This window comes from Brachyhypopomus gauderio, chromosome 12 (assembly GCF_052324685.1).
Source record: "Brachyhypopomus gauderio isolate BG-103 chromosome 12, BGAUD_0.2, whole genome shotgun sequence".
Classification (NCBI taxonomy): Eukaryota; Metazoa; Chordata; class Actinopteri; order Gymnotiformes; family Hypopomidae; genus Brachyhypopomus; species Brachyhypopomus gauderio.
The window spans coordinates 5,277,402-5,295,858 of NC_135222.1; the positions used below are offsets into that span (position 1 = coordinate 5,277,402).

The following is an 18,457-nucleotide window of genomic DNA, read 5'->3' on the forward strand; positions in this document are numbered from 1 at the left end:
GTATAAAACTCCCAAAGGAGGCAGGATTGGCGTGCATGTGGGGCGTGGTCGGCAGGTGCGCTCAAGTACCGTGCTCGTCGGCCAGATCGACCCCTCTCCTGCGGAGTGCGCACAGTGCAACTTCGACATTATGCACTTTCTGCAGACGGCTGACGGCAGGCATCCTCAGCTGGCTCGATAGAGACCAGTCCTGAGTGAATAACTCCATGATGCGTCTGAACACAAACAGCAAATAACGCATTTACAAAACGAGCATTCCCTCCAATACGGGTGAACTCAGACATAGGATTATTGTGTCAAGTATAACGTTGTATGGTAATCTTTCAAAGAGTCAAATAGGACCTAATAAACATGTAATGAATGATTAGGAGAAACATAAGGTTCCCTCAAACCTACACCAAGCGAATGCCACATCTCAGGTCGACGGCGAGGTTCTGCACAGCAAAGCTGAACTCAGCCAGGGGCGTCTGGCTGTGGCACACCGCTAGGCCTAGAAGAGCGAGGTGGCGTTGGAGATTGCCCTCGCCACTGAGGAAGTCCCGGGAGAACGCCACCAGGACATCTTTACTCGTCTGAGGAGCCGCAATGAAAGCCAAAATCAGTTCCACGTCAAATCGTGATAGAGATTTAATTCCCCCAGTTTCCACATCCGTCTGATTCATGCAAGTTCTGCATATGGTGTCTACCCTAAGAACAGTGAATGTCCCTTAGAACAGTGATTCTCAACTGGTGGGTTGTGATCCAAATGGGTCGCGGACTCGTTCTGGGTGGGTCGCGGACAGCTTGTAAAAAAAAAAAAAAAAAAAAAAAAAAAAAAAAAAAAAAAAAAATTCATAGGCTACTCTCCTAGTTTTGTACTCGTCTTTTATCTTGAAAAAAGACAGAGGCACATGCCAGTGCTCCAGACTGTGACCAAAATGGTTGCAATCGCGACCATAAATATTAATTTGCAAGTAATTATTTCACTCACCAGTGGTGACAGGGGATACAACAGCATAATTTTTTTTATGGGTGAGGATTTTGTCATTGGAAAAATATCCACCATTTTCTTTTGAGTTTGTATATTAAAAGTTAAACGACAGGCCGGAATAACGGGTGGCGAGAACAGTGTGTGCCCATTGAGGTGGGATGCAGAGGATTTGCGGGCCAGTCGCTATGCAAGACATAACATCTTGGGCAACGCAGGGGCAAACAAATGAAGGGCATCAAGGAGGCAGCAGAGGTTAAGGTTAATGGATAAGGAGAGGAGACCTGGGTAGGGTAGCGCTACCTGGACACAAGCTGGGGCCTGATCAACCCCGGCTGGGTCGCCTGGGTGAGTGTATGATGTCGAAAGACCCGAAATACTCTGTGACCCCAGGTACCATCACTGATGATGTGTCCAGGTTGCATCAGTAGATGTATGTTACAAGTAAATATACTCCTGTCACCACTGCAACATCTAAGGCAACGTCTACAAATGACCTTAACACGGATGCAAGTGGCGGTCGTAAAGGCCCCAGAGCACTGTGCACTCCGTTATTTGCAATAATTTCAATACCTTTTAAACAATCCATCTAAGACCACCAAATAAGTTGTACTACATAGAGTGCATCCTAAATAACAACCTACAACTAAAAGATGGGTATTTATACAAGTCAGTTTTTGTCAAATATTTCAATAGCTTTTATAATGTCCATCATAAGTCTACAAAACAAGATTGTTGATTAGGATGCACTTAATGTAGGCCTACTATAAGTTGTTTTATGCGCTTATGATGGACATTATAAAAGCTATAGAAATATTTGCCGAAAAATATTTTTGCAGAAAAACTTTACGACTGCCCCTTTCATCCATGTTAAGGTAACTTACAGATGGTGACAGTAGTACATTTAAAATAACATGTCTAATTCCGAATATGTGAACATGAAACCAACTTAAACACAGTTACAGAGAAGAGAAAGACATCAGGCATGTTGGACAACAGAGATCCTAAATTTCAGATAATCTGATGTGAATTTTGCGATGCTTATTACTTTGTATATTATGGCACCTAGAAAAAGTTATTGGTTTCATGTTACTGACCTTGGATCACATCAAACTGCCATTAAGTGCATTAAGAGGACATTAAGTATGTAGCTATTCGAAGGTTAGTGACTGATAATCATTTCTTGCACTGTGATAGATTAAAACAGAACAGCACCCCCTGCTAGGATATCTGAAGAAGTGCTCTGATGGCCTCCTCTCCAGTGCTGAATTAACAAACACAATAGTGAGGCACTTAAAGAACCTTAAATTCAGCGTCCATGCAGAACAAACAGGGGTCGTGTTCAATCAGCCTGGATTCTTTGGCCTTGTCCAGGAAGCAGACAAGTAAAATCAGCTTCTTCAGAGTGAATCGGGACAATGCCTCCTCGTGACCTGTAAAAACAGATGCAGAAAGGACAGCAAACAGATGAAGCTTCGATCAAAACCAGCAAACAGAAACTCTGACAAAAACTACCGGACTGGGCAGTACCATCTCTGTACAGGTGAGGAACTTTGGGGTGCTTGAACTCTGCAGCTATATCCGGATTCCAAACCAGACGTCGCAGTATGAACATGGCCAGTCCCATGACATCACTATTGCTCTCCAAAGGAATCAACTCCCCAAAGATTGTCTGGAATAGGGGTGTGTAATGAACATACGACAGAACTAGTAAATACTTTTATTTATTTATAGAACTTAATTGCAAAAATTTCCAAAATAAAAATACCTCCAGGCCGATTCTCAGCCAAAGTGGGTTGTAAGAGAGAAGCCAGTTTAAAACCTTCTGTCTTTCACCTGTAGCCAAGGGGAAAAAAGTGTATATTCAGGTTTTTTTTTATTAAGGTTTATTTCACACCTTAATGATGCTGACCACCCTTCTGCCTAAACTTGGAAGTAAAACATTACAAATAGTTATACGCATGAAGTGTGAAGAAATAATTAGTGTGTTTTCCAAGAAAAAAAAGACAAGAAAAACCCAACACACAGCTTGGTGGTAGGGGAGGGTGATTGTTAAGTGACAGTCACCAAGTCAATTATCAGTTGAAAAGAAGAGCAACATAAATCTCCCATTTGGGTGCATATGTATTAAATCTGTAACCCTTTAGCATCCAAGTATTTTTTTCTATTTTTCATTTAAATGATTGAAAATAGGTTCTGCCTATTCACTAGCTACTAATTGCATACTGAGCCACTTCAAAATATCAGTCCATCAATTAGCAACATACCGATTAGCCTACATTTTTAGATAATAAAACTACATACAGGGTATATACAGAGATTTTTAAGTTGAATTTAATACCTTTTTAATGCCTACAAAATATTTAATACCAGCATGACAAAGCGGCTACTGAAGTGGCCTCTCGGTTGTTGCTAACCACTGACCTAAGCCTATATATAATATATAGGGGAGGGCATAGATTATTTTTTTTTATCTAGATGAATCTCACTGAAATCTTGAAATTAATCTAGATTAATCTATATTAAAATGGCTCATATGCGTGCTACCCAAGTAATGACTAAAAGTCAGTTTTTGAAATAGGGTTTCTTAATACAGAGGGTGCATTAGACCAGGGGCTCATCTCCTGTTTCCAAAATGCATCAATGACTGCTTGAGGAAGCTGTTCTACTTTGATACTTGAAGAAAAAAAAAACATGCTCAATAAAATGGAGGCTACTCGTGTTCAACGGTTTATTCAGTTAAACATGAATTTGTAAGCCTACATACTGTACATTAAATAACATGTTTATTCAGCTAAACATGATATTTGAAATGTAAGCCAACATTTAGTACATTTAACCTCACGGACGTAATTTTCAAAAGTCAGTTTTGGTCCTCTGTAGTTTTAACGGTTAAAAAGAAATATTTAAATAGCGACGAATCTAGCGCTAGGACCATGCAGAAAACGACCGCTCCGAGCTCCGCTACGGTAACACTTTACGTTCCTAAAAATTAATTTTCCATGAAGCAAACCTGGCGACTTCGTGGCTGCATCCATGTAAACACACGAACGATTTGTAATTCACAGGTTTAAAAACTCGTTCTCGCCCCTACTGTGCAATTTGGTTAGGAACACAGCCAAGCTAAACTATCAAGTTGATATCGCGATCGATCGCCAGTGGAGGGCGACATAGATATGGATCGGAGGTAAATAAACTAGATTTTTTTTTCTCGCCGTGTGAAATCGGAAGTGTGGCATGTGAAGACAGTCAAATGCGTGTCACATGCTCAATGCGTGAGACTTGAGAGCCCTGTTGCTTACCCATTTTGACCCAGTTCCCAACCCAACTTTAAGAATAGATTAACGGCGATAATTTTTATCGCCCGATAAGAGTATCAAATTAACGACCGCCGTTAACTGCCCACCACTAATTATATGTATATATATATATATATATATATATATATATATATATATATATATATATATGCTTAACTAATTATCATATTGACTTAATAAGCAAACAGAGCACTTCCTGAAATCGACAATTTCAATCAGTGGGGATCAGTCAAGGCCCTCTATGCTATCTCAGAGGGCCTAAAATATTCTTAAAACAAATATAATATAACTTATCCAATTTTATTTTATCTATTACAGTTTGACAATCAACATCTAAACAATTACAAAAATATAAGCAAATAATTATTCAACAGTGTCTATTCAATCTGTGTTGGAAGGAGGGGTTAAGTGGAAGCCTGTGAGCCTGTGTCTCCCCTTATCAGGACTGTGATGCCTCCGCAGAATGTTGGTAATTGGTGGGCTCGCTGTTCATTTACAGAGGCAGGCAGGTGTAGTTCAGCGCAATACCAGTTTCAAATGACAGTAAAATTGACCAATCATATCTTGCCTCTTAGTGGACGGGTTTAACTGTATTATAATTTCCGCCTGCTAGCTAGCTGTCATTAGCGTACCACCGCTAGCTAGTTTTGATTCATTCCTTTGATGCCCTCGTGTGCGTTGTTTACACATTCCGCTGCCGAGGAACATGTATCTGTGGAACCTTGTTTTGCTCAAGTTATCTAGTACAGATATTATTTGTTGTTTATTGCGTGTCTAAAGTTGTACTGTCGTCTCAATTTTTTTTCTTTATTGCAGTTAATTAGGAAACTAGATTAGAAAATTAGAGGAAACTATTTTTCGGGGGGGGGGGGGGGGGGGGGATAGGAGGAGCGGGCCCAGGTTTAATGGTTACGGTTCGCTATTGAGATATTTATATATATTAGGCCTGTGTTGAAAAAATCGATTTTCCGATTCAGAATTGATTCGCATATCATGATCTGATAATCGATTCGTACGTCCAAAGATTGGTTTTTTTAGTGAATTTTACCCCCGCCTCGTCACTGAATTCACGCAGGCGTGCTCGGTCTAACTAACTGTAAAACAACATGGCGTCGGACAGTGCCGGTAACGACGATAGTCAAATCGGCAATCTAAAAACAGAAGAACAGTTTATCCAGTGTCAGTGACTATTTACAGTTAGTCCATGTCACTGACAGTTTACCCAGTGTTTTTACAGTTTAAAAAAGTTTAAAATGTTCTTGTAACGTTGGGCGCAAGGCGATGGACGAGACAGAATCCTTTGCACTTTCCAAATCGTTACGTTTATTACATTTACCGAAGCGCAGACAGCGCACATAAAACACGTTTACATAGAACATGTGTGACTCAAACAACGACGAGCACAGGACTAGAGGTGTGCCAAAAAAATCGATTCATATATCAAAAATCGATTCTCATTTACTACGATTCAGAATCGATTTTAAATGTCCCAAAATCGATTCTAAGTCGTGGTGAAGTCTCGCGTTACGTAATTACAAAATTACGCGAGACTTTACGCAGCATGTTCTGAGACACACTCATGCGCGGAAAAGTTTCAAAACACATGGAGAAAAGAGATATTCAACCTGTCTGGTCTTCATTTAAGGCAAAAATATGGGTTCATTTTGGTTTTTACCGAATGCCGGGGAAGACCGAACTGGACACAATGTAGCTCGTGTGCAAGGCTTGTGTAACGCGGTGAGCACGGGAGCGTTAACATAGAGAAGGGTGGACCCAAGTGCCGGCTCGCAAGATCAAGACGTTTGACACTCGTCAAATGTATTAGCGAGAGGGAAACGCGCACAGCGACCCAGAACAAACAAACAAAACAACACGGAAGACTCAACGCGCAAGAGAATAGAACGCAAAACCGTGAGGGCACGGAGTAAATAGAAACAAAAAACCAATGCGGAAAATACAACGCGTGAAAAATAACACTCAACTGTAGTGAGACGGGAGGAAGAAACAAAACAACAGTAACTAAAAAACAGCGTGGATAAATGCAACGCGAAAACGAAACCAAGGACACCAGCAGAATTAACTTGCAAAAAATGCTGCAGCAAAATAAAACCCAAAAATAAAGGCAAAAAACGGATAGAAAGACATACAGGATTGGGAAAACTTGAGATGGGTCAGAAAGCGACGCATGACATACTCGAATAAGTAAAGAGAAAGCATAACAGAGAGAGGTGGCGAGACACCATTAAACGATATGCAATCACAGAGAAAGCAGAGACTGGCTGAGAACGTACGGTTACGCCGGTTTAGTCTGGGACTGACTCTGGTGCCCCTAGCGACGGCTGGGGGAACTGCATCCGAGCCAGCCCTGACAGCTCGCAAAATGAAGCTCAAGAATTTTGGTAACAACAAAAACCATTTTATTTTACCAAAGCACATAATTTTTGTTAATTAAATGTGAAAGACACTTAATTTTCTGTATTTGTCGTTCTGTCTTGCAAAGCAGACTGTAGTAGATCATGCAGATTTTATAGACTGAAGCAGACATTTTTATAAATCAAATCGTTTTTTGAATCGAAAATCGTTTTGAATCGAAAATCGATTTTTGAATTGAATTGTGGCCCCCAAAATCGGAATCGAATCATGAGATAGTAAACAATTCCCACCCCTACACAGGACGCTGCGCGAACGCACAAACCCCACGTGACGAGACGAGCCACAGGTGAGACGGACTACCACAAGACGCACCCGCACGCACGGAGATCTACAGACGCAGACGAGTAGAAGCAGACAACGTTAACACATGCCCAACAGGGAGGGGTCGGGGACCGTAACATGACAGTTCTGTTCTTATATTCGCACTTTAAAGAAAAATACACGTTTACATTTTATACTTTCAGTTTATTAAGTGTGAGCACTTTTAAAATAAAAATGCATTTGGTAGCAACAGCTTTTGGGTGAATTCTTAATTATTTCAATCATAATAATAATGCACTGGTTAGTGTCCCAGTAGGAGTCCACTGTTGCAGATATAGACACCTCAAAGATGTCCTCTGTTTATTGTCCTGAATTACCTTTCTTGAAGGTAGATTTATGATTACCCCTTTCACCAGTCTTCCAGCCATCAGTAACTACCAACTACCAGTAACTATTTGATGAATATTATCAATATAATACTAGTTTTAACATGTTGCTTCTGGACATAGTCAGGAAACAGCTCAAATACATTTTTAATAACACTAAACCCCGAATTGGATCGAATTGATTAAATCGGATTAAGTCGAAATAAATCGATTCTTAATCTTCAGAATCGGATCGATTCTTGGAATTTTAATCGATACCCAGCCCTAATATATATAATATATATATATATATATATATATATATATATATATATATATATTTTATATATATATATATATATTTAGGGGTGTGACGAGATCTCCGTGTCTCGTGATATCGCAAGACTCAACTCCGCGAGATTTCTCGTCGTGTTAAAAATCTGTCTCGCGAGATTTGATGACATCACAATGACGTGGGAAAATACAGGTATTACTATTGAAGATGCCCCGCCACTTTCAAATCGTTGTTTGGCATCATTTTGGGAACCCGGCGGAAATGATAAATGGCAAGAGAGTGACTGATAAGACACTACATATGCAAACATTGTATGAAAATAATGCCATACAGCGCGACTAATATGAGCAGGATGCAGAGACATTTACAGCTGCACGCACCACAGCTCAGTACTCAAATCAACACATCTCACTTGAACAGAGGTAGCAGGGACAGAACGGCGCTTTGGCAAGTTGAGACAGTAAAGGATATCGGGAGCAGTGTGGGGATGCTAATATTCTTAAAAATGAACATGGCAGTGTAGTTGCAGCAAATTCAGGGACATACTTGGTCAGGCTCAGTTTGCACTATTTGCACTCTGTATTGACAGAGAAGAACTTTTTGTTTTGTACATAATACAGTGAGTCCCCGCTTAACGACGGGTCTGGATAACAACGGACCGGAGTTACCACGACTTTTAATTTAATTTTGCGCGGTGTGCGGAGGAGCAGTGGAGTGTTGTGTAGTGTAGTGGAGTGTTGTGTACGATAAGCCCATCTCGGTAACGCGATCGCTCTCTCACGCTGTACGCACGAGAACATTGTTAGTTTTTTCTATACTGTATTTACTATCAAAGCGTATATAAATATAGGGTCACGCTTAACGACGAAAACTGCTTTACAACGGACTTTACATCTCTTACATAATGCATGTTAAGAGTTATAATAAAACATTTCAAAATGCATGTTTAAAGTTAAATAAAATTTAAATAAAAGTCTGTTGTCCAGTCACATAATTTGTAATTTTAGTGTTCTTAAAATCTCGTCTCGAATCATTATATATATATATATATATATATATATATATATATATATATATATATATATATATATATATATATATATATATATATATATATATATATATATATATATATATATCCCCCCCCCCCCCCCCCCTTTCAATGGGATTTTCATGCCTGTTTAAATCCCAGTGTTTCGCAAATAGGTTTCAGGTTTGGCAGCAAACCAGCTGGGTATTTAGGTGACTGGCGCGTGCGCGAACAAACATCAGGTCACATCATATCACTGCTAGCAACATATAAATAAATCTAATTTAAGGAATTTTAGGAGAAAGGCCTGTACATAACACAAATTCAAAAACGTCTAGGCAGCTGGATGAGCAGTCGAAAATTTTATACCTCGTCAGATTAAGTTTATTACTTTTTAATGGCCTTAATTTTGGCCAACTGAAGTTACTACCTTTTAATATTTTTTACAACCCCACGGACACCCTGTACATAGGAAATATGAAAACAATGTTCAAATAATACCTCGTCAGATTAAGTTTATTACTTTTTAATGGCCTTAATTTTGGCCAACAATGTTCAAATAATACTCACTCTCAGACACACACACACACACACACACACACACACACAGCCCAAAGTAATGCAGGTCCCATCACTCATGTTATAGTAGGGTGTGGTTTTTTTTTTCCTATAGTTCATACCTATATCCTTCCAGAGGTGACGATCCTTGCGTACAAGTAGTCTCTTGGCCTCCACCTCAATCTCCAGGCGTCGGATGGCCTTCACCATGACCTCGGACGTGAAGAGCTGGCACGCAGCACGGCGAAGATGGTTCAAACGCCGTCGGGCCATGTAGGTTCTGAAGGACATCTCCTCATTGGTTGGCGCTTTGGGTATGTTGAGCGTCTCATCTCCCATAGTTAGAGATAAGGCATTCACTGAAACATCAAAAAATAATTGTGAAATGCAATAGGTCAAAATGGACATAAAAACCCAAAAATCTTTTTAAGATGACATTTCTTCAAGAACAATAATAACAAGTATGAAGGAACAAGTGCTAAAAAGACAGCACACCTTTGGTGACTTCAGTGGCAACTTTAAAGTCATCTGGAGTGAGAAAGTAATTCATCCACCATGTGAATCCCCTTTCCTGTTTCTCAATCCAGCGCTCATCATAAAACATGTTCTTGGCAGCGAATGGCAGTGGATGTCTCGGTATAGCTGTCAAAACATGAAGAGAAGGAGAAAAATATTAATAAATTCCTCTCAGGACTCAAATCCTCTAGATTTCTAAGAAGAAAACCCAGCTCTGCACAGTAAACCATAGGACATGATTCAGCATACAAAAACACACCTGTCTGCGTTGGCTTAATGAAGGTAAGTCTGGACTGGGCCACAGCAATCACCTTTGCTGACTTCACCTTTGATGTACCAAAAGACCTCAGCGACCGTCCTCCTGTACGAGCAAGACATGCAACACGACAATTAGCTGAACTCTTAACAACTGTGCACAATCGTCTAGATCTCAAAGACCAATAAAGAAGGAAGAAAAAGGTTACCCTGTGGGGTGGATTTGGGGTAAGACTTTTGTGGTGGTGCTTTTGAAGACTTGATTGAGATAGGGCGAGCTACAAAAAAAGAGCAGAGAGCATCTTGATTAACATTTTAAAACTCTTATAATCTCCGATTCATCACAATACCATACTGGCCTCAGATTAAATCATTATCCTCAATCAAACCCACATTTTATAGATGATCAATTTAAAGTGAGGCAACGTAAAAACTAAGGCTACTTCAGTTTTGTTGGTGCTCTGTATAAACAACCATTTTTGGGAAACAAGGCCTTATTCTACTAGCCATTAATTCACTCACCAGCCATTTTGCCTTGTGATTGTCCAGTCTTTGCCCTCAACCTTTTTTCATGACAAGGTTTCTTGGGTTCACGTGTCTCAGCACAGCTTTGTTTGACATGTAAGCCTTTCACTGCATCATCCGAGCAGTCCCTCGACAACTCGTCACTTTTCCTCTTTTTGTTTTGATTCATTGTCCGACTCCGTACAGGAAACGGCTCCAGAGATGCACAAGTCGGCAACATGTCAGGAGCTTGACTGTCAGGTGGCTCTCTACCATTAGCATTCTGTTCTCCATCTGTACCGGTTCTTGACTGAGGTGGCACAGAAAATGCAGACATAGAAGAGTCATCTGGGAGAGACGGACGGTGTGGAAACGGCTGCTGTATTGAACATGGGACTGAAGTAACACTAAATTTGAATTCAACATCTGTGTCACAGTCAATGATGGGTAGGGCAGAGACCCCCTGACATAAGCTTGTGTTTGGGTCTGCACTGGTAGGACTCGAAAACGAACACGTTTTCTCCAAAAGCCGGCGTCTGGAGGTTCTCACTTTGCGTATGCCTGGGCTTTGCTCGACAGGAGCCTCCACTTTGCTTTTGATGACTGTTGCGGGGTTAAAAAACACCTTCTTGGGTTTAAAAACTTCCTCATCCAATTCATTACCCGCTCTAATGTAAGACTTGGTAACCGTGGAAGTGCAAAAAGTAGTTGTGGGCACAAGGCCATCGGCAACTGGCTTTTCACCTGATGTTTTGCTTGGTTTGACGAAGAAAGTCAGCCTTGGCTGATCAATGTCAATCTGAAGAGAAGCCTCGGGAGCACGTGTGACTGCTTTGGGTTTGCACTCTGGGCTTGACTTTTCACACTCCAGGGAATCGGAGTAGTTGAAGCTCGAGCACGCATGTGGAGGGCTTACGGCATGAGTTAGGTCAGACTCGATGACAGCCAGCGCATCCTTTATCGACAACACTGGCGTCCCTGGCTCTTGACTTTCACCTTTACTTGCTTTACCAATATCAGGAAGTGGACTTTGAAAGCAGGATTTTAAGGGGTTGGAAAACCTCTCTGGGGTGCTAATAGGAGAGAGGGTCGTATTTAACACCCTGATTTCTTTAAAATCAGTTTTACATAGCGGTATAGATGAGTTCTCTGTAGCATCAACAAATCTGTCAGCAGGCACCAACAGAACAATTGGAGAATTATTCTGTACAGGTGTGTTTTCAAGGTTAGCTAGAGAGTTTGGCAGAGCTTGAGAGATCTGGGGATAGGCAGACTGGCAGTTTTTCTCCTTGCTGCCACCAAGTCTGTGAGAGGGCCTTTCACGATTGAATGGAGAGAGTGGATTTGATACTCTGTTTTTTCTGTATTGAGGCTGCCGGGACGTGTGAAATGTTCTGTTGGCTGCCTTTACTGGCATCACAAGTCCTTCTCCACCTTTTGTGGATGTGGAGTAGTCTTTCTTGGACTTGATTGAATCCCACAGAGTTTTCTATAAAGACAAGAGTAGTACAACAGTTATTATGGTTTAACCACAAAGCCTAAAACCTACATCGATCACAGTAATTCTTTATGATGAGTTGAAGGCATGAAAGAGCAGGCAAAAGAACCTGTTCAGTCTACCAGCAAGACGAAAAAGAAATTCTCACCTTTTTTTTCTTTGGTGCCTCTGCTTTTCCAAGCAAAATAGCTTGATGCTTGACAATGCCATTTGCAATGAAGCTGAGAACTTCTCTCACACCCCCATCTGCTACAGGCGTCCAACTTACAGTTACAATCACACTGTCCGCAGGCTGGAAGTAGAAAATGCACTTAATTTCAATTTCTCAATTAAAACTCATGGATGGTATTGTGTCTCATGGCTCTTGTGTCTCATGGGATCACTGAAATCAATCTCAGACACCTGTGATAATTAGGTTGCCAGGTGAGCCCAATTAAAGGAAAACTTAAAAAGGATGTTCCACATCAAGCAGGCCACAGGTTTCAAGCAACATGGGGAAAAAATTATCTCTGCTGCCGAAAAGCATCAAAAAAGAGCAATGCCTTGGTATGAATGCATTAGATGTTTCACAAAACTTAAGCATGATCATCGCACTGTGAAGAGATGTGTGGCTGATTCAGAGCACAGACGGGTTCGTGCAGATAAAGGCAGAATGAGGAAGGTTTCTGCCAGGTAAGTTCATCGGATTAAGAGAGCAGCTGCTGAAATGCCATTACAAACCAGCAAACAGGTATTTGAAGCTGCTCGTGCGTCTGGAGTCCCACAAACCTCAAGGTGTAGGATCCTTCAAAGGCTTGTGGTACATAAACCTACTATTGGGCCTGGCTAGACCCTGGATGGTCCAGATGGATGGAGTAGTGGATGGCCACCAGGTCCCAACAAGGCTGTGACGTCAGCAAGGAGGTGGCAGAGTCATGTTTTGGGTCGGAATGATGGGGAGAGAGCTGGTAGGCCCCTTTAGGGACCCTGAAGGTGTGAAAATGACCTCGGCAAAGTATATAGAATTTCTGACTGACCACTTTCTTCCATGGTACCAAAAGAAGAACCATGCCTTCCGGAGCAAAATCATCTGACAATGCACCATCTCATGCTGCAAAGAATACCTCTGGCATTGGCTGCTATGGGCATAAAAGGAGACACTTAAGGTGTGGCCACCATCTTCCCCTGACCTCAACCCTATAGAGCCCCCATACTCAAATAGCGGCCCGCGAGCTGTTTTGAAAAGTGTTTTTAGGGATCTTTTTTTCAATCGCGCTATCCGCTCTTATTTTGAAATCGCGCACCGCGATCTCAAGACGATGCCGGGGATTGCCTTTATAGCAACAACAAACATGTAGCAGACGCCCAAATGCGTTCGCCAAGTACTTTGAAACATAAAACATAAATCAGCCTTCTTCTACTCCATCCATGAGATAATGACAGGTGAAAATGACTTAGTTGATTTTTTTTTCCAAATTTGGGAATTGTTTCTATTGACACAACACAACTTACAGCACCAGAAAGTACATAAATTACAAGTATACAAGTTACTAAACATACAAAAAAAATTCAGCCTTCTAGCTGTAATAGTTCTAGAGATATTCACATTCAAATATTGCTATTTAGCCAATTTCGCAAAAGATGCGTCTGAGGGTGGGGTTACAAAAACGGCTGTAACTCTTGAAATATTGAACATGGAACAGAAATACTTTGGATTTTTCCATGAAACATATCTGCCTACAAATGGGGAAAGTTTGAAGGGATTCTGAGATGGTCAAGCGGGGACCATTGGTTGAGTTGATATGGAATGACCCATTAATGTTTTGCAGTGGCCCAGCCAGAGTCCTGACTTGAATCCAATTGAGAATCTGTGGAGGGAGCTAAAGATCAGGGTGATTGCAAGGAGACCCTCCAACCGCAAAGAGTTGGAGCTCATCACTAAAGATGAATGGACAAAAATACCAGTGGAGACATGCAAAAAGCAATTACAGAAGCGTTTGATTGCTGTAATAGCCAATAAAGGCTTTTCTATTAATTATTGAGAGGGGTATGAATAATTTTGGACATGCCCATTTTTGTTCAAATGTGAATAAATGCTGAGAAATATTTTCCCCACAATGATGCCTCTTGTACATCATCGTATTATCTCCTGGGAGATGTCTGTGTCATTTCCAGTCAAAAATATAATTTCTGGTTAAATAAAAGTAAATTTAAGTCAAAACTTGCCTGGGGTATGAATACTTTCGGGCATGACTGTATTATTTATTTATATATATATTATATATATTATATATTATATATTATATATTATATATTTATATATATATATTATATATATATATATATATATATTATATATTATATATTTATATATATATATATATATATATATATATATATATATATATATATATATATATATATATAGGGCCTATACACACACACACACGACGTAAGCTGAAAGCCTTTTACATACATTGGCTCAAATAATTAATAGATTGTTTTATTGGCGTTAAGTGATGACACTGGAAAGCTTACTCGAAGGAGAAACTGACATCCGAGTGTGAGGCAGACCAACATCATAAAATATCACAAGTATTTATTTTAAGAAAACGTTGCGGGGTCTAGCAAGTAAAGCAGACTTTGAAATGACAAAGGCATGTTGTACTCTCTCATCTGTTGCTGAGCACAATTTATATTCTCTCAACACCGTTTAGTTTCTGACTACAGGACTGCCGATGGATTGATTATAAACACATAAAACTCACAATTATCAAAAGACACAAGCACAGGAAACGCCCCAAGAGCACTGGGCAGGTGAACCTGTGTGGGTTTGAGGCACCCTTCACGTCATATGTGATGTTGTTAAGTCCAGTTGTCAGAAACCTCACATTTGGGCTCCTGTCTATAACTAACTTAACGTAACATTTATACATATGCTAAAATATCAGCAGACGGCTAATCCAGGAGTAACCAACTGTAAAACGGTTAACAGCTACCTCCGATAATTAAATGTAATGTTTAGTTTCTTGGCTCACCAGAGAAAGCTCACTTACTTGGATTGTGAAGGACGTCGTGCCAACAGAGAAGCCTTTCGACGATGAGATTTTATCCACAGTAACCGTCGTCGTCGTGTCCTCGGTTGGGTTTTCGATCCGTAAAGGTAAAGACTTTGACGACCCCAACTTCACCGTCCCAAAACACACAAAGGGGGACCTCGAAAACTCCGTCAAACTCAGAACTGGCACTTGGTTTTCTGTGTTCGTCTCATCGTCCCTTGGGCGAGAATGAGGGTGAAGTGGCGGACTAATATCCAAGAAACCCGCTCTCTTCGAAGTCTGCGCCATTATCGTGACTACTTCACGAGTCAAAATGAACACCGAGAGTGTAGCTAAAATGTCTGGCTACTGTTAAAATTCTCTTTCGACGTGTAGTTGTAAACTGCTGGAATATTTTTGAACGCGAGGACAAGCTGGTTAGCCAATCATATTACAATACGTCACATGACGGTCCAACCAATGAGAGGAAAACAACACTCAGCCTATCGGAGTTCAAGGCAAGTTTAAACGTTTAAAGCCACGCCTAAAAATAGAGGAAGGTATCGCTCATTCAGTTCGATAAATATCTGCATTTTTAAAACCAGTTTTTGCGTAAACTACAAAAACCCAGTTTTTGTAGTTTTTGGAGTTTATTGTTAGTACATTGTTGTTGTTGCCGTCCGTTATTTATAGTCATAGGCGTTAAATAGTATATGATTTAAATATAAAGTGAACACACTGATTATTTTAGTTCTGTTTAATATTATACTTTTAACTGAAAACAAATGTAAACTCCAATAAATTATATCTGGTTGCCATACGAATGCTAGACCTGTTACTCCATGTATATTATTAGTCAGTCTAAGCATCTTTGGAATGTTTATTGCTGCACTGTGTCTTGAATCATGTGGTAAAGCCCATTACACGAGACACATCTGTCAGCACATTTGTGAATGTATAATCTTCTGTTTGTTGTTTAATATAAAAAGTTTTTTCTATAAATTATGCACTTAAACACTTTTTATGCACTTTTTTAAATGCATGAAACCACCTTCATTACTCCAGAGATCACATTTCCACTGCTCCAGAGATTGTGACATGCTTTTCAGCACTCCAGCTGAGGTTTGGTATTGTGCATCGTGATCTTGGGATCTTATTCAAAATATCCTCCTGTCATTTGACACATACAATAGTGGCAACCATGAATTAATATAAATGTTTAACTTCTGCATGACTTCAGGCATACTGTTGTATAAGTACAGCACACTACCTGACTGCATCACTGGAACTCAAATCCGATGGTTCTTGAGTGTTTACACCTGCTTGTTAAGGTTTCTGAAATCGTATCTAGATGTAGGTCATAGCCTTCAGAGTTCATAGACAGGATAATAAATTTGTACAGCCCTCAGAGTTCCGTAGCCCAACGCCGGGAGAACAGATTCACACCACACGGATGTCAGGATCTGAGTCTCCTTAGGAGATACAGTCCGCTCTGACCCTTCCTGTAGAGAGCAGCTGTGTTATCAGTCCAGTCCAGCTTGTTGTTAAGGTGGACACCAAGGTATTTGTAGGACCTCACAATCTCAATGTCTGTGCCCTGGATGTTTACAGGCACAGGATTAGAGTCCTGCGGAAATCCACCACCAGTTCTTTAGTTTTGCCTGAATTGATCGTTCTTCTGGCACCATGTCACAAAGTCCTGCGTCAGTCCTCTGTACTCCCCGTCATCACCATCACCATCACCATCACATATTTTGTTTACAGTATTAATCAAGCAGCTTATCATAATCCTTATATACTTTGACTAGTCTTAAAGTATTAATCAAATTTCTTATATTAATCACTTTATATTTTGCTTACAATATAGTATTAGGCCTAATCAAATTGCTTGTTATCAAGAATGATTGGGAAAGTGCTTGTATGCTCATTCCCAGACTCTAGGTGCCTGCCGTTTTCTAAAAACAGGGTGTGTAAGAGCAGCCTCTGTAAGTCAATCTGACAAGTTCAGCAAGCGAAGACCTCGCTTCTAAAATAAGAGAGAAAAAGCTGTAGGTTTAACATATGGAATGTACGTGCAACTCCTATGAGGGTGGCTCATACCCAGGCCACACTATATAGTAGCTACATGATGAAAAGTGTCTCAAGTAGAGACCTGCACACAGAGCTACAGGGTAGAGTTGTTAGGATTGTGTGTACTCTCTCCAGAGATCTCTGTTTTCTTATTTACTTTTAATAAAAGGTTAAAAGACAAGACTGGTAGTGTTTTTTCTTGCAATCAATGAGCATGCTGCGCTAAGGTGAAAGAGGATCAAAGCCCGACAGTTACCATGTGAGTGAGACCAGCAATGGGAATCGGAATTTCATACAATAACAAATAAAAAAAAAACAAATAAAATATCTCTGGAAAACGATTGTTGTTTTCTCGTTTTAACGAGTTAATTATCTCGGGATTTCGGGAAAACGATTATTAAAAAAATAAAATCTGAGGAAAGCGAATTAAAAATAAGTTGCAGTGTACGTCCTCTTAGGGCTTCCGTATTATTCAGCTTTTTAAAACTTATTTATGTCACAGTGAGGCGGCCCCCTACCGGCCGCCTCCGTCCACAGCGGCTGTTGTTGTTGTTGTTGTTTGGTGACGTCATGTAACAGTAGGGGTGGGCGGAGGTGGGTGGAGCCTGTGATCCGTCTCACCTGAGGGTCGTTTGTTTGCCTATATATGTCTTGTCTTTGTACCAGTTGACCGCTGGTCATTATATTCTTAATTTGAATCTTTTGCACGGGTTTTGGTTTGCACACTTTCTATTAAACCATCCTTTTTCCCTGAGACTTGGCGTGATCGCTTCCTTTTCAGTTGCTCACACCGCCCGTCACAATTAATTTTTTTATGAAACGTTAGAGAACATTAACCGTCAGAGCGCATTTCGCATATCGAACTGTCAGACAGGCACTGTGCAAAATGTTAAAAATATTTTAAATAAAATATGCCTGCCTGAAAATATAAAGAAATTGCCACACAACAGCAATAAAATACAAGGAAAGGTTCAAGTAACGGGGTTTAAAAGCAAATAACAACAAAAAATGTTTATAGGCCTACGCGACGACACGACTGAAACGACAAACGTTTTTTTCGCCTTACGCGTTTTAAATGGTATGCCATGTTGGTTGTTGTCGTGCGAAATGAAAGACGTTGATGACACAACTTGCACTTTGCTTTGTTTGATTCATCTTTATGTTTTTCAAAATACTTTTGAAGTTTTTTAGTAGCCATTATAATCTCGGCAGATGCTGCGCATATTCTGTAGCGTGTTCAGCTCCGCTCGTTTGGATTGTGCAACAGCAGGCACTGTTGCCAACTCCTCAGTAAGGAAAGTCGCTATTGGTTGTCCTAAAAGTCGCTAGAAGTCGCTAAATGACATCATGACCTAATTTGCATAATAC

The 18,457-nt window shown here is 40.3% G+C and overlaps 1 protein-coding gene across 1 annotated transcript in view; it reads right to left on the reverse strand.

The window, feature by feature from the left end:
- Positions 1-15,470, reverse strand: part of aspm (assembly factor for spindle microtubules) — a 30,855-nt gene extending 15,385 nt beyond the window's left edge. Inside the window, exons 1-12 of the mRNA XM_077024591.1 lie at positions 15,038-15,470; positions 12,151-12,294; positions 10,523-11,993; positions 10,210-10,278; positions 10,005-10,106; positions 9,725-9,871; positions 9,352-9,588; positions 2,736-2,803; positions 2,498-2,639; positions 2,270-2,400; positions 397-572; positions 70-215 (exon numbers count right to left, since the gene is read on the reverse strand). Coding sequence (XP_076880706.1) covers positions 70-215; positions 397-572; positions 2,270-2,400; positions 2,498-2,639; positions 2,736-2,803; positions 9,352-9,588; positions 9,725-9,871; positions 10,005-10,106; positions 10,210-10,278; positions 10,523-11,993; positions 12,151-12,294; positions 15,038-15,328 — 3,124 coding nt within the window. The 5' untranslated portion in view covers positions 15,329-15,470. The remainder of the gene's footprint in view (positions 1-69; positions 216-396; positions 573-2,269; positions 2,401-2,497; positions 2,640-2,735; positions 2,804-9,351; positions 9,589-9,724; positions 9,872-10,004; positions 10,107-10,209; positions 10,279-10,522; positions 11,994-12,150; positions 12,295-15,037) is intronic.
- Positions 15,471-18,457: the final 2,987 nt, after the last annotated feature.